Source organism: Lontra canadensis, unplaced genomic scaffold, assembly GCF_010015895.1.
Source record: "Lontra canadensis isolate GAN:19392208 unplaced genomic scaffold, GSC_riverotter_1.0 scaffold3, whole genome shotgun sequence".
NCBI classification, from domain to species: domain Eukaryota; kingdom Metazoa; phylum Chordata; class Mammalia; order Carnivora; family Mustelidae; genus Lontra; species Lontra canadensis.
Genome location: NW_022630997.1, coordinates 36,877,357 through 36,893,725, shown reverse-complemented (window position 1 = coordinate 36,893,725; position 16,369 = coordinate 36,877,357). Strand labels below are relative to the sequence as shown.

At 54.2% G+C, this 16,369-nt stretch overlaps 1 protein-coding gene across 1 annotated transcript; it reads right to left on the bottom strand.

Moving 5' to 3' along the window:
• Positions 1-222: 222 nt before the first annotated feature.
• MAT1A (methionine adenosyltransferase 1A) lies at positions 223-15,324 on the bottom strand. Its single transcript, XM_032838775.1, has 9 exons — positions 14,985-15,324; positions 11,364-11,441; positions 10,446-10,568; positions 7,515-7,627; positions 7,120-7,263; positions 2,784-3,002; positions 1,499-1,681; positions 1,071-1,204; positions 223-450 (listed from the first exon to the last, which is right to left on the bottom strand). The coding sequence occupies exons 1-9, from the start codon at positions 15,076-15,078 to the stop codon at positions 348-350; spliced, it is 1,191 nt and encodes a 396-aa protein (XP_032694666.1). The 5' UTR covers positions 15,079-15,324; the 3' UTR covers positions 223-347.
• Between the last annotated feature and the right edge of the window lie 1,045 nt (positions 15,325-16,369).

Sequence of the window (16,369 nt, the reverse complement as noted above, 5' to 3'; positions counted from 1 at the left end):
GGGGAGGTGAGTGAGGGGATTTACTCTTGACAGGGGTGGTTTTCCCAGTAAATTAACATGGCCTTGGTCTGAGGGAAAAGCAGGGGAACACTGTGATTACTCTCCTGAGGAGGTGTGACTCCCAGCACCAGCAAGCCTCCTGCCATTCACAGTGATGACAGCTCCCGGCTAACCCTCAGGGTGTGGCCTGGTCCAGGAGGGGGTGACTTGGAGGCTGGGGGGGGACACACCCTGGGAAGGCAGTTAGGGCCCTGGGTCTGGGACATGTGAGAGCTGGGATCCTGAAGAAGAGGAACCAGGCCACCCAGACCCCTCCAGGGCCAGGTCAGGCCCCACTCCCACCAGCTCTAAAACACAAGCTTCTTGGGAATTTCCCACGGGAACTCGCTTCTTCCGAAATGACCGTAGCACGCCGTCTTCTGGTAGATGGGCTTCTTCAAATCCAAATCCCTGCATAGTCAGCAAAGGAAAGGGTCACTTTAAGTGGAAAAAGAGTAGAGTTTCTCTGAATTTTGAACACAGGAGTGACTAACAGTGTGATGATCTTTGCATGGAGTGTCCCTACTCAGAGCAATTTCCCATAAACTTCCTATCTGTGCTACACCACACCTTCTGAGGTGACTGTCACTGGCCCTTAGGAGACAGGCTCAGCCAGAGGCACCCAGGACCCAGAATCTGAACTCTGGCCTCACGCTGCCTCACTCCTCTCCTCTCCACTCCACTGGCCTGGTGCAGACCAATAGCATCGCCAAGCTCCAGAAAGCAGGGATGGCATTAGACACAAGTTAGATGGGACTAGACCTGCTGGCTCACTCTCAGCATTAGGCCTTAAAACTACTTTCCTATGACCCCCCACCTGCTCAAAGATGGCCCCACTGCCGTCAGTGTCCCCAGACCAGCTTCCTCCAGGCATCCTGCATTTGGGGTGTGTGTCATGCTGGGCCAGAAGCCTGGAGGTCCTCCTGCTTTGGAGAGGCTGGAAGTCCTTCTGTTTCTCTTCCAGCAAGAGCTGAGCCTCTGGGTGAGGGAGGAGGAAGGGCCTGTCTGATAGCTTTGGGTGGTGCTTTTACCTGACAATGACACCGGGCCGAAGGTCAAAGTTCTTATTGACCACATCTAGCAGTTCTCTCTCTGTCTTCTGAGAGGTTCCGTAGGTGAAGATGGAAATGGACAGTGGCTCAGCCACACCAATGGCATAGGAAACCTTCCAGAAGAGAGCAGCGTCAGGGACAGAAGCCTCTGTACCTCTCCAGGCAGCTGGACCACCCATCACTTGCCCCACGTGCTCCCCAGCCTTGTCTGCCTAGAAGAATCCCCACCATCTTCACAGGGAGCAGCCCTTTCTGTAGAGGACTATCTCCTTGCAGATTTTTTCCACCTCCCTCACGTTTTCAGGGTCCGTGCCCCAGAGCCCTTGGCAAAGTCTGTGGGCTTCCCAGCAGCCCAGCATGTCCTCACCGGGGGCCGAGATGGGAGGTTCAGAGTGGGGCCCGCACACCTGCACCAGCACTCTCCGGCAGAGGCCCGCTTTCACCAGGGACTTGGCCACCCAGCGGGCCGCGTACGCCGCCGAGCGGTCCACCTTGGTGTAGTCCTTCCCAGAGAAGGCCCCGCCACCATGCGCCCCCCAGCCGCCATAGGTGTCCACGATAATCTTACGGCCAGTGACGCCTGCGTCCCCCTGTACAGGGAAAGGAGGATAAGGAGGAGATGAGAACCAGAATGTCAAGAGGGCAGGGCGGAGAGACCACGGCAGCACCCTGAGGGCCACCGGACTTACGTGGCAAGGGCTCCCTGAGGCTGCCTGTGGGCATTTTTTAAAGACTTTCCCTGTCCCTAAAGCTGGAAACCTTGGTGTCTAACCTCAGTTCAGTCACTGACCCATTACAAAAGCCAGGGAAGCTGACAGAGCCCCATTGGCAAGTGCAGACGATGGGCCACAGGCTCTCTGGAACCCCAGCCAGCGCCTACTTCAGGCTTTGCTCTTGTGAGACGGTCATGCTGGAGAAATCCAACTGCAGGAGGGAACTGTGCTGTGACAGGTACGCCCCGGACTGTGGTCCTGGCTGGTGGCACCCAGCACAGGCCATGAGGGCCGTTTCCTCACATGGCTGCTCTGTGCCACCTCGGGCGATCACCATGTTCTTCGCGGGCAGGGGCTCCACATTCAGGGCTTTGGGGAAAGACTGTGTACTCTACACCCAGGCTTTGAGACCCGCAATTCCCACTAGCACATCTAGGCTTTGAGAAGTCCTACAGGAAATGACAGTAAGCTTTGCCTTTCTTTTACCCTGTGTCCCTGTACTACATTCGGTCACAGAACCAGCTAAGAACCACCTGGCAGAGGTCAGTAGCCTCTCTGGGGAGCTCTTCCAATCCCTACTTCCTCCCTCTGGGAGAGAGAAAAGAAAGGGGGCAGCAGGGGTCCCCATCGAAACACCTGCCGTACATGAGTTTAAGGTAACCTGTGGCAAAAACTCCCTAATACCCCCTGGGAAAGGCCCATCACCTGCAGTGGTGAGTTGGGTGAGGCAGCAGCATGGGCAAGTATGACCGGGGGGCGGGGGGCCAGGCCGCACTAGGTGGGAGAGTCCTGGGGACATGTCATTCCACATGCACTGATGTGCACACAACCAGCCCCACGGAGTGAGAGCTGAGCTTGTGTTTTGTCCAAGGCCGATGTGGCTGAGCCACGCAAAGCTGCCCGCTCCGCTGTGCTTGGGCAGGTGAGCAACCCCAGTAACAAGGACAAATCAGGACCCTGCTCAGAGGCAAGGGCGCACCTGGGGACCGCCAATGACAAACCGCCCGCTGGGCTGCAGGTGGTAGATGGTGTCTTCGTCCAGGTACTTGGCGGGCACCACGGCCTTGATCACCTGCTCCTTCAGGGCCTTGCGCATGGCCTCCAGGGTTATGTCCTCATTGTGCTGCACGGAGATGACGATGGTGTGGATACGCACAGGAATGACAGCGCCATTGTCCTGGATGTACTGAACTGTCACCTGTTGGGTCACAAATGCAGGAGGAGACACCGTAATGTACTGCCCTGAGCTAAGGACACACCGCTATCAGGCTCCCAGGAGCCAAGTTGGGGTGGGGAGGGGGGCTCCTGTCCTCTCCAAGGGTCTCCGGGAAAGTTAATCTGACATATTCTCATATTTGAGCAACTGCCCCACGCTAAGTATGGGATAACTGGGTATGAGGCCTAAATAGTTCCCACCTAGGACCCCTATTAGTGCCCCCTAGAGACTCAGGGTTACAGAGTTTCTCCTCTATCTGTGACCCAACTAGACTCCCCGCCTTCTATCTCAGAGGGCACTGGGTGCCAACAAACATCCCATGGCCAAAGCCCTCTCTTGACCCTCCACAGCCTGGAGCCAAGGTATCCTGTCTCCCGGCAAGAAGCACAGGCGTCCGCCTGACCCAGCCCCTCAGTGGACGAGCTCTGGATGTGTATGGGGCCAGGGGACTTGCCTGCTGTAGGGACAGGGTGAGAGGGACTCAGGTCAGGCTGGCTGAAACTGAGGGGGCAAAAAGCCCCACATGACTGCCATCTGGGTATCTAAGCTCAAGCAAGGAAAAGCCGAGAGCACATGGAAGGAAGAAGCCCACGTGTAGGACCCCTGCAAGTGAGCAGTGTGATGCTCCCTTCTACCCAACTGTGTCAGCGCCGCACCCGTTCTGGGCCCTGCCGAGTCCTATTTAAGTCATCCCAGCAAGACTGGCATTCTTATCTCCACTTTACAATTGAGAAAAACAAGGTATGAGCAGTGGAGCAACTTGTCTAAAGTCACACAGCAGTCAGAGAAAAGCCAAAAAGCCAAACCCTGTTCTGACCCATCCAAAAGCTGGCGTCATTCCCACGGCAGCACAGACAAAATCCGCCTTCACAGACCCGGGGCTATGCTGATCTATCAGCGAGCACAAGAGGCCGATGTCACAGCCTGATCTGACCAGTGGCCAAGGACTGTGGTCTGGACATACCAGGCTGACAGAGCGAGAGGGAGGGGGACAGTGAGGACGGCAGGTGAACCTGGGAAAGCAATTAGTGCCTCAAGGTGGGGAAGCGGTTGCTAGCCCTGGGGCTGTGTGGCCTGGTAGCCGGGGCACTGCCCAGCAGAAGGCTGCAGCTCAGGACCTGGAGGGACACTTGGGAGTCATAGGCCCCTGTGCCACCCAAGGCATTGTGGACACACTGGGCAGGGGGTGTGGGGGTACGTGGGGCCCGCAGGAGTGCAGCTAGGCCAGATGGCCCTGGTAGCAACACCGGCTACCAGGCGAAGCACTATTCTTATGCCAGGGCTTGAGAGGACCATGGGACAGCCAACAGAGCCTCCCCAGGGCTGTGCCTGTGGCAGGATCTCTGCCTGCCCAAGGCCCCTCCGCTGTCCGCCAAGTACTGGGCCTGTTTCCAACTCCTACTCTGTGCCCTGCCTGCTTTGAAAAGACTGAGGTGGAGTCCAGAAGAAGGAAGGGCCTTGCCCACGTGACATCTGATCCTAGCATGAGAGGCAGGGGCACAGGGACATCTGTGGTGGGGGCTCCCAGGAGGGGAGGTCTGTGGCCGGCTCTGGGACCAGACCCACTGCGTGGGCATCAGGCCCAGGAGAAGCCTCCTGCCCTGAGGAGCTGCAGGGCCCGTCTTCCCCCGTCGCCTGCTCCCTGGATGTCCCACTCGGCCAGCCGTGAGCCCTGGGCTTCCGTGTAGAGCCACACAACTCGGGCAGGGCAAAGAGTTCCAAGTGCGTCCCTTATCTCAGCATGTCAGCAAGATGTGGGGAAAAACACACCATGGAAAACACCATTCTGACCAGGTATAAAAATAGCCGTCCACACCGCCACTCCGAGTCCCATATCAGCGGCAAGCATTTGTTCAGGTGGAAAGACTCATCCTGTTCACAGTCAACACGCTGCTGAGGTCATGAAAGCCCTTCTCCAACGGGCTTGGGAGCTGGCCCAGAAACCGGTTCTGACCCAGTATGGCTCATGGGGAGGCACCACTTGCGGGACTGTGGGACAGCTGGCCGGGGCCGATCCACCCCCGCACCTCCACGATGCCAGGGGCTCAGCCCCCCTGCAGCAGGGCAGTGAGGTGGACTTCAGTGTCCAGGTAGCATTAAGAGGCTTCTGTGTAGCCTGCAGGAAGGGAGCCCCCAGAAGAGCACATCGTGGTCCCCCAGCCCCCCTTGTGGACTTGGGAGCCTCTAAGTACTAAGCGGGATGATGCAGACCTTCCCTGTTTTGGCCGGTCCCCACGGGGGTGCCTCCGGGCCTCACAGCCACACAAGGAAAAGGAAAACCCTGTAGCTCAACTTCCTCCCACCCCTGTTCCACGATTCTGTGTTCTGAGACTCTCCACCCCACTTTCCACCGTAGCACTGCTCTGCCTCAGGACCGGCCCAGGTGTCCCAGCGCCTCCTGTGTGCCCCTCTCTTTCAATCCCACCAGTCTTTGCATGTCAGCTCCCCTGCCCCACAACCTCAGAGCACCCCTGAGGAGTACTGATGGCTCCCCTCCCCACCTAGGGGTCCCTTGGAGAACACCAGGAAGGGTTTGCTTTAGGCCACAAGTGCACTTCCTTGCCCCATTCAGCCCAGAGGCGACCTCTGCCCTGTGCAGCCTCCCACCGGGGCCGAGAAGGATGCACCTCGGGATAATGGGACAGTCACGTGCTTTGTGCTGAGCTACACAACCACGTGGGCCCAATTCCAACTACAGGAACAAGAGAAGGCCCCGTCAGGTGGCGGCCACCAAGGAAAGCCAGAGGAGGTAGGAGCTTTGTGGGCCACTGATGGAGAGGGGAGGACCTGAGAAGATTCCAGGTAAGGTGGAGGGTGGGAACACAGGTGCAAAGCACTAGAAATAAGGGGAACAGTAGTGAAATCAGCCAGATTAAGCAGACTGGGGGAGGGTAGGTAGAGGAAGGTAAAACTGGGAAACCATAAAAGGCTTGGAATCCCAGAATAACAAGTAGGGTTCTGTCCCCCTATAGGAAGCAGAAAACTACAGAAGGATTCTATTCTATGTTGGCTAACTGAACATAATAATTAAAAAAAAAAAAAAGAAGAAGAAATTAAAAGTCCAAAGGGAGTTAAGGGGAGTTTCCAGGCAGGGAGAATCCTTGGTGTGGATCCTGGTCCTGGGAACCAGGCTGGAGAGGAAGAGATGCTCTGGAGGGAAAGCACAAAGCAAAGCAGGGTGGAGACGGGGGTGGGGGGCACTGAGCAGGAGGTGGGGGCATCACTGCACTCCCTTGAGCTGTGGAGGAGACAACACTGAGGCCACATATGATGGCTCCCAGGCACAGGTGTTTACAGGGTGGACGGGAAACATGGCTGCTGATTCAGAGACCTAGCAGGCAGAAGCTTGGGGCGGTGAGAGGGACACGGTGGAAACTGGGCAGAAGTGTGGGTGGAGGGGGAGAGGGTGTGAGGAAGGGCCCAAGACCTGTTGGAGGGCAGAGGAGGAACTGGGAAGGCAGCCCTGGGAAAGGGGCCAGCAGGGTCACCAGGGTTAAACTAGGCAGGACGCAGAGAGAGGGGGCAGACTGGGGGCCTCCACGTCTGCACTTGCATCACGGTCGACCTTCAAATGTGGACATGGGTGAGGATTTCCCCACCACATGGAGCAGCGAGGTCAGGGCCCGAGGGGACAGGGAATCCAAAACAGCAAAGGGAGAGCCTTTTTATGGGAAACAGGTAAACGGTCACAGCGAGACGCAGACAGCCCTTGTCAACTCGGTGTTGAGTCATTGCTCAAGGTGGGGAGACCTGTGGAAGTGGAAGGGCAGTGACCGATGTCTGAAACCGATCAAGCACCCTGTGGCAGGGACCAGGAAGTCATGTGACCAGGGTCAATATATGCTAAGAGGGCAACAAAGAAAGATCTAGAACTGCTCTTTCTATTTTTCTGTATTTTAAACATTTTTCATAATAAAATTGGGAGAGAAAACATCTAGACCTGAAGAGTTTTCAAATAAAGAGTTCTTTTCACAATCAGTAACTCTTGCATGTCCAGACTGAGCATTTTGATCCGAGTGATGACACGAAATCAAGAGGGCCACGGGGTGCGGGAAGGGGGTGTCTGGGGCTCCGTAGGAGGTGAGAAGAGGAAGCTCACCTGAGTCTTGGAGTCGGGCCGCAGCCAGGGGAGGACCCCGGAGCGTCTGAGGTCCGCCATCCGGGCGTTGAGCTTGTGAGCGAGGATGATAGTGAGGGGCATGCACTCTTCTGTCTCGTCGGTGGCATAGCCGAACATCAAGCCCTGCAGCACGGGGGAGGGCCGGCCGAGCAAGGCCCACGTTACACGGCGGGAACGTCCTTCCCATCTAACACTTGGCCGGCACTCTTGGGTGTATTGGGTGCCTCGTGCATGTACCACCCACACGGGACTGCGCCCCATCCAGTGCTCGTGACCTTCCCGGCCAGCTCCTCCCCGGAGTCCGAGCCAGGGTGGAGAGAGACAGTGCTATCCCCACGACCCGACACCGCGCCCATGCTCCCTGTATACTTAACCTGATCCCCGGCCCCGACATCCTCTTCGTTTCTGTCTAGATGCACACACTGGGCAATATCCGGGGACTGCTGCTCCAAAGCCACCAGCACGTTGCAGGTCTTGAAATCAAAGCCTAGGCAGAAGGGAAAAGTGGGCCTCAGTGGGGGGACAGGTCAGGCAGAGTGTGGCTGTGAGCTTCCTGGTGGACTGCTCAGCTCCTCGTGTGGCATCTGGTGTTGAGGTGGGTGGTCTCTAACCAGCTGTGGTCAGTCGGGCTCAAAGCTGAAGGCCCAGGGATGGGAAGCCTGTGTAGCCTTCCCATATGATCATCCGGAACTCTAAGTCAAAGAAAACCCTCCACAGTGCATTTTACTATATTAAATTATACCCAGATCATATAAAAACCAGATCAAGAGCTACAGCCGCTCGGGCTGAAGAGCATGTGGGTCACTCTGGCCCTGCCCCCTTAGGCACCTTCTAAGACCAGGCTGAAAATCACCTTCCAGCACTGCAGTTCCGGAGCCCAGGTGTGTGCCTGGCGCAGGTATTGAATATACTGGACACATATAATGCACAGGAATTACCCAGACAGGCTCCCAGACCTAGAGTCTCTGATCCCAAGCTATGCACATGGCTTGGAGCATAATGGAAAAGCATCCCTCTGGAGCCCGAGGCCCCATCCGCCCATCCCCAAAGGTCAGGCACGGAGAAGGAGGCTGTTCTCCCCAGCAAAGGGCCATAGGCTGGGAACTGGCTCGCAGAGGTTTGGCGGGCGGCAGCCCAGCCCAAGGAGCCCCGGGGAGGGGATGCAGCGCCTGGAGAGCTCACTCATCTCCCTGTCGGTCTTCGGGTCTTGCCAGGCTCAGCCATGGGGACTGCATGAATGAGGGACTGAAACTCACAGAGGTCCCACCACAAGGTCAAGTGTTACTGGCAGGCTGAGTAGCTGCCACTCTCTTGCCAGTCGGTTCTATCGAGGCTGTCCGTGTGAGCTCCCTACGACCAACCAACCAGCCGACCAGATCCAGTCTGCTGTTCCTGCGCATGCTTCACGTGGGGACCTCCCGCCAAATGAAGCAGAACGCAGCCCCTCAGCTCCACGCAGCCCCTCCCTGCTGAACAGCCCCAGCCAAGTACTTGGGTGTAGCCTTCAGCGTGGCTCGCTTTTCTACCTGCACTTTATGTCTCTGTGCAGAACACTCCTCCGACTCCCCATCCCCACACACCCAAATCCGACTGGCTCTCAGTAAACGCCCTGGACCGTCCCTCCTTCTCCCTCCCTTCACTGCACACTGTGCCACCGACTAGCCACTGGGCACCTGGTACCGCATCATCTAATGCCAGGCAGCAGCCCAACCCTGGGAGCATCAGGTAGCCTCTGTCCCTTGCAGCTTCCTGCTCCCAGCAAATGTTTCTGAACACACACACCAATAACCGTCTCTAGAGGGCTGCCAAGGACTCACCGCCGTGCATTAAACACTTTGCATTTCTCCTAATCACGGTGAATCATCTCAGTGCTGCAAATCCATCAAGCGCTCCAAGTGACTTGGAAACACGGAATTCAGGGGACTAAGGAGAGAGGAGCAGGGCCCGGAAAGGCAGCTGCCCAGCGACTATGCAGCCCAGAGCAGTGAGGGGCAGGTAGCCTGGGGCCCCGCTAGGGCAGCCGCCACGTTGCGCGGGCTCCTGTGGGTGCAGGCGCGGGGGCAAGCTGGGCACGCAGAAATGCCACCAGCAGCAGAGCTGGCCTCTTGCTCACTTCACTCTTTCTAGGAGACATGGCCTCCTGGGAAGTTTCCCTTCTGCAGAGCAAGAACAAGGCTCGCTCTTGAATAAGGTCTACACAAACGTAAACAATCGGCTTCTCCTTGTGGAACGGGCTCAAGGGCTCTGCAGGGTAGCCTGTCGGGAAGCTGCTGCCTGGGGACAGTGTTTCCTCTATGAACACCCTCGTGTGCTGACTGGGAGATTCTGCCTGTGCTCGCTGGTCCTCCTCCCGCTGATTCCCAGCACAGTCCCCCCAGACTGTCATGTGCTCAAGGGAGTGCTCTGAGCAGCTCAGAAGGTGGCTGCCCTGAGCTTCTGTGTCTGCACCTGCAGTCGCGACGGGCTCCCGCTCACGGGTGTGCACTGCATCATTCCAGTCTGCCCTGACCCACAGTGGTGGCACCCGTCGCCCTAAAGACCCAGTAGCTGGGATGTCCGTGCACACAGGCCTTCAGCATCTGGCTCTCACGGGCAGTCCTCTGAGGCCACTCCAGGCTGAGCCCCATCCCATCCTGCCCTGTCTCCGATGTTGGAATCTGCTTTGGACCCTCCTGTTCTTTCCAGATGTCACTCCCCCTGATCGTGGAGCTCCTCCTCACTCCTGCCAGGGCCTGTGTCCCTTTCCTGGAAAGCAGGTCCCCGCACTGCCTGGCACTGGAGCCCACCTCAGCCAGTCTGCCCCCTTCACCAACCATGGCTACCACTTCTAGACAGAGTTGACTTTTTCTCTATCATGAGAAGCAGCAGAGAGAAGCAGAAAGCACAGGTGTCTACACAGGCAGCCGACTGCCGGCTGTCGCTTTACACAAAGGGTGGACATTCCCAAGCTTTAGTTTCCTCATCTGCAGGAGGAGTACAGCAGAGGCCCTCAAACAATGAAAGAGGACACGTCCCCAGCAGGGGGCAGCTCCCCTCCTCAGTGGGTGCTTCTCTCTTTCAAAGCCTTCGCCTGCACCAAGAAGACCAGAGTCGAAACAGACGGACGGACAGACATGGGCTAGTTCAACTGGACGCCATCACATGGGCCACCATGCTGTTCCCAGAGACTTTGACCCCTGACCCTGCCAGACGGGCCTAGGCATGTTTTCTTTCCGGGGCTAATTGCCTTCACCGAGGACCAAGAGCCTCAGCTCAGACACACCGTCGGGGCACCCACGCATCCCAGACCCAGGGCCCCGCCTCACCCTTGGCGGAGTCGTCATAGCCAATGTGCCTGATGGCGCCTCTCACCACCCGCTGGTAGTCCACTGTGGCCGTGGAGGTGATCTCGCCGCACAGCAGCACCATGCCCGTCTTGCACACAGTCTCTGTGAGAGAGGGAGGAAAGTGGGCGGCCACGAGCCAGCCAAGGGGAGCCCCTCCCAGACCCTTGTGGAGAGTCTTACAAGGCACAAATTCTGGAAATAAAAGACTAAAGCTAACAAACAGAGTACATCCCAGCAGAAGGGCTGAGCACATGTAAGAGCCGCCAGGAGAACTGCACCTCGGACAGAATGGGTCACACCTCACTCTCACAGCGAGCGCCTCCTGCTCGTGTCATCTCAAACCACTTATTTAACCTCTCTCCGTCTGCTTCCCCAACAAATACCCGAAGACAATACTTCTAGGGACTGCCGTGCGGCTCAGAGTGAGACAATGGGGGTAGGTGGCTGTCACAAGGAATGCGGTCCAACATGCATTGGCGTCCATGATGCCTCGCCCACCCCTTTTTGATGACACTGTGCTGCAGGCTGAGATCCTGAGAGCAAGGAGGACCAACCTTCTCACTGGCTCTTCACCAAGCTATTGGGGTGAGGTCCACCCTCGAGGGTGTAGGTCCCTACGGGGCTCCAGGCAGGGGCTAGGGCGGCCCTGGAGAGGGAGGGAGCCATCTGGGCAGTGCACAGGGAGGACAGCGGGGCTCTGGTCTCCATGCAGGCACCCCTGCCCTGTGACCTTGGCCAAGGCCCTAATTCATCTGCACCCATGATCACATTGGGGAGCCCCCCAGGTACTGGGGTCCCTGACCCCCACTGTGCCGAGAGCCCTGGCAAAGGCACAGGCAAAGGGCTCAAGCCCAGCCCACTGAGGTCTTCCGCAGGGAGGGAGCAGGCGTTTCTCACCACAGGCCACCTTGGCATTGGGGTCCTGCTTCAGATGGGCGTCTAGCACGGCATCGCTGATCTGGTCACAGATCTTATCTGCACAAGAATGAACATGTATGAGAATCACAGAAATATCAGGTATAACAACCTGAAGTTTTAAAATAATTAGATACTTGGTAAGTTTACATATCAAATTTACCTAAGAGGATACTGTTTTAAATATAAAAAATTAGAAACTTTTTGAAATTTTTATTTCTTCTCCTTTCTGCCTAATTTTGGATGATTTATATTATATAAACTCAAGGTGTTCCCGAAAAAAGAAGTACATTCCAAAATCAGTTCTAAGAGACTAAAGCAATTCACATACAGAGACACAACACACACACACACACACACACACACACACGCACACATTCTCCTACTAAAAAGCCTCTCATTCCTCAAGATATTCCCTTTAAGTCTAAAATCTAGAAAACTCCTAGAAATAGAAGTTAAAACAGCTAACAACATTGGTAAGATTAGGTACCAACACGTAAAGTCAGATGGGACAAACAGATACATTGCGCCTCAGGTTCTAGAAGCTGTGTGTGCTATGCATACGATACTACGCCCAAATCCACCCCCTCCCACCCCCAGGAATTCCAGAGGAGAGCTTCTAACATCATTGCTGTTCTGCAGAACATTTTCATAAGCAGCTCTGCGATCACGCCCACGGTCTCACAGCCTCCTGAAGGCTATTTGTCCTCTTAGCTGGGTTTGACCTCAGTCAAGGTGGGACTGACAATGGCTCAGCAGGAGCTGGGATCTGATCTTCTTTTTCCACTACTTACCTTAAGGACAATACATGCTTGAACCTACAGACCCTCAGTGCAGTGCACTGTGGAAAAATCCAGTCTTGCCTTGGGTTGGGTGAACTGCCAATGTTCACAGACTCAGAAATAAAAGTGACATCTATTTACACATATTATATCTCATTTAATGTTCAAAATATCCATAGAGTTTGCTCTTAATAGAGTCATAAGGTTTTTTTCTCAGCTTTATCAAGGTATAATTGGTATACAAAAAAAAACCTGCATAAAATTAATGTATATAATTTGGGGAGTCTGGACATGTGAATACACTTATGTGACCATCACCATAAACAAGGTAAGAAACATAGCCATCACCTCCAGAAGCTTCCTTGTGTCCTTCTGTTGTGTTTTTGCTTTTCAGTTTTCATATTAAGGACCCAGACCCAGAACCAAGTGATTCTGCTCTCACAAGCACATCACTTAAAATGTTAACATCAATGCAACTTAAAATATTAATCTGCGGGGCTCCTGGGTGGCTCAGTGGGTAAAGCCTCTGCCTTCGGCTCAGGTCATGATCTCAGGGTCCTGGGATCGAGCCCCGCATCGGGTTCTCTGCTCAGCAGGGCGCCTGCTTCCCCCTCTCTCTCTGCCTGCCTCTCTGCCTGCTTGCGATCAATGCCAGTCAAATAGATAAATAAAATCTTTAAAAAAAAATTAATTTGCCATTCAAGGTGAGTCCTCTAAACTTGCCTTGGGGAACTGCTCCTACACCTTGAGGCTCTCTGTGCAACCTCCTGCTAGCGGCAGAGCTGACAGTAAATCTAGGTTTATCTGAGGCCACCGCCTCTGTACACCCCTACCAAGGAAGGCCTGCTGCTAAAATATCCCTTTAGGTCCACCTGTCAGGACTGCTAGGGCTGCCCATGTGCCCGCTGTGGATGACTGTTTCTTTCAAGGACGCAGGTCACATATCCGCAGGGAGGTGGGATAAGGGGTATTAGGAATAAAGCTAGAGCTGAGCAAGAGTGTTAAGATAGCTCCACAGACTAAAGGAATGCCTAAGGAGGCCCTTTCTGTACTGTTTCTTTAGGCTTTTGGAATTTCTATCACTAGCGCTCAGTAGCTTTAAGATAGCCTATAGCTGGTTTTCTGGGAAGTTGGAAAAGCATTCGTATTATCCTCCTAGTGGAGAAGAGGTCAGTGCTGGAATGACAAGCAAGCCATCACCAAGGTTTATGGGAAGCTGAATTACATGGACAGTTCATTGTTCGTGGCAAGTGAAAGGAGAGTCAGATGAACTGAAAGGCTACCATTAAGTGGACAAAAGAGCCAACTGGATGGCTAGAATTTTTCTTCTCTGTCCGCTGAGCATACTGCTGTATGTACGACGGGACCACTGGCCACTGAGTGTCAAGTACCCATATCCTCTGAGTGGGTCAAATCCTTCTCCTAACCCATGTATGGTCTTCATGGGTTACACGTGGAAATGAGTCCAAGGTTACAAGCATTGTAGACCCAGAGACTTTATAAAGTTGTGCATGATGGAAGAGGCTTTTTGTTTTGAATTGAGCTAAGTCACCTACAAAAGTCAGTGTAAGCCAAAGTTTCTCAACAGCGGTACTGTTGACATTTGGGGCTGGAAAATTCTTTGTTGCAGGGGGAGGGTCCTAGGCATTCAGGATGTTTGGAAGCTTAGCTGGCTTCCAGCCACTAAGGGTCAGGAGCACCCCCAACCCCTCACGCAGAGTTCTGTCAGACAACCAAAAAAACGGTTTCAGGAAGACAAATACAAAATGCCCTTGGGGGAAAAGGGCAACATCGCCCCCTGTTGAGAACCACTGGCTAAAGCGTATGGAAGGAGTGGGGCGAGGAGATGATGAAAGCTGAATAAGGAGTATGAAAGAAAGTGGATGAGGAACAGGAAGAAAAGGCAGCCTTGGTGATAAGTTACCGTAACTTCAAATGCTCAAATGAATTTTGAAGAAGTGCTTAAAAGTCATAAATTAATGTGTCTAGCCCTAGGATTCTTCTACAACAGTCATTCTCAGAATGTGTTTCCCACAGCAGCAGCAGCATCTCCTGAGAACTTTACTGAAAATGCCAATCTTAAGCCTCAACCAAGACCTACTAAATCAGACTCTGGGGGTGGGTGTGGGACGGTATACCAGCAAGCCTGCTGGGGGACGCAGATGCTCCCTGAGGTCTGAAAACCACTGACCTCCAGCCTGAGGCTCTGATCATTGGCCTTGCTGCCCGCATGTGTGAGCCTCTCCCATTTCCCCTCATCACCAAAAACTGCTTGAATGTTCTTCCTCTTCAGGAGGTCACCTGTACTTCTCTCAGCTAACACACTTGAGGCCTTCAGGACCTGGTGATCTATCTCAGCGACTACTAAAATGTGCCATTCATGCCTAGCCTGCATGTGCCTTACATGCAAAACTCAGTGACCATGGTCTTGTCTGCGGGAACGCTCCCTGTTGACTTGTCGCTCATCGATAATAAAGCTTTATTCTCGCCCCCACCAAAAATATATATAAAGTGGATATCTGATGACACACGTCCCCTGTATACTATGTTCCGTCAACCCAGTGGGTGTTCTCTGCTGTAGCCCCATCACGTGGAGATGCTGGAGGCGGGCACAGCGCGAGCCCTGGGCTTCATTGCCTGATCACTTCCCAGTTCATACTCAGTGGCTGTTTTACAAAACTACAAACTAATAGAATGAAAAACGCCTCATACCGCGCCTCCAGAGGTCCCGCAGAGTAACCAACACAAACTGTCTTTAAGGCCTCTGGTAAAATGACTCCCCTGGGCAGCAGCTGCCATGAGCCCACGACCACCTACTCACCCGGGTGCCCCTCTCCGACCGACTCTGAGGTGAACATGAACGCTCCTTCTTCGCTTAGAGAATGGTCGCACAAGCCATCCACCGGGCCATTCATCTCGGCACACTTCTCCACTCAGCTTCTTCAGGGTACCGATTTCAGCGCTGTGACTTTGCCTGAGATTTGTTTGGGGTTTTGGTTTTGTTGGTTTTTTTTCCTTCTGTAAACCCAGCAGGCTTGTCTTTGGCAGAGCCACAGGGCTCACTTCTGCAGACCAGCCTGTGAGCACATGAGAGGAAGGTGAGGAGGGAGGGACTGAGCGCAGTCGTGTCACTCCCTCTGACTGGTCACAGCTTGCTCCTGAGTGACTCCTATATATGGAAAAGTGAAAGTGCCTGAATAATCATGTGAGAAAACTGGAGGAGTCCATTTCCTGGGAGGGGGTTCTTCTTACCTCGAGGGATTCCAGTCGTCAGCTTGGACGTCCCGAGCACAGGCATCTGGTCAGTGTGTGGTAAAGAAGGCTGTGTAGATGCTGCAGAACTGAAGCTCCTTTGGGACCCTGCTTCAGCTCTGCAGCTAATCTCCTTATTGCTCCAAGGTTAACATACCACGTTGGGGGGGGGGGGGTCTGTGGTGACTCAGGGATACAAACAGGCTGCCAGGAACTCTTTCCCAGAGATACGGTTTAGGCAAAGCCTGCAACACAGGGTGGCCTGCGCTGTTGGGTGCTGGCCTTCCTCCCCCACACCTTGTCTGGCTCGGGTTCTCCTCCTCCTTCTACCTTCTCAGAGCTAAAGCATGCACCTGTATCCTGAGTCAGCTCAGATGTTACACAACACATTCATTCAGAAGAGAAGCTTTTGAGCCCATATTTTTCTGCTAATAGAAATCACCTAAACTGTCAACGTCTCTCACATGCTGGCAGTCACCTTGACTGTCAAGGCAGACACCTTGACAAGCAAGACGTTAAGAAGTATCTGGACAGGTTACAGAAGACAATGCTATTTTGGGAAAGGAACTCTTGAGAGACGGATTCATTACAGAGAAATTATCAGAGTCCAGGTTCCCAGAGCTCCCGTAAGATAAATTAAACACCTACCTATTCGGTCCTGTTCACCTGGTCAAAACCCTGCTCACAGGACTCCCGCACATTTTTTGCTTTGACCAAGGAACGTGGACAGGCTTACACCTTTTAGCCAAGTCATGCACTAAATGACGGTGTCTCTCTACCTCTTCATTGTCTCCCACCCTCAGATCTAGCTGCGTCCTCAGGCTAGCACAACGGCAGGGGATTGAGATCACAGTGAGAATGGGTGGAGAAACCAGTTCCCACTAGAAGGCAATAAAATGTAAGCAGCCAGAGGCTTGTGCACCAAATGCTGGACTGTGGGAAGCAAAAGTTGGG

Bases quoted from the DNA above. Each gene is read 5' to 3' on its own strand.
- MAT1A (XM_032838775.1), bottom strand. From the start codon at position 15,078: ATGAATGGCCCGGTGGATGGCTTGTGCGACCATTCTCTAAGCGAAGAA. The intron at 7,264-7,514 runs GTTAAGTATACA...CCCGTGCTGCAG, and splicing joins ATGTCGGGGCCGGGGATCAG to GGCTTGATGTTCGGCTATGC. The intron at 1,682-2,783 runs GTGCGCCCTTGC...TTCCCTGTACAG, and splicing joins TTGTCATTGGCGGTCCCCAG to GGGGACGCAGGCGTCACTGG.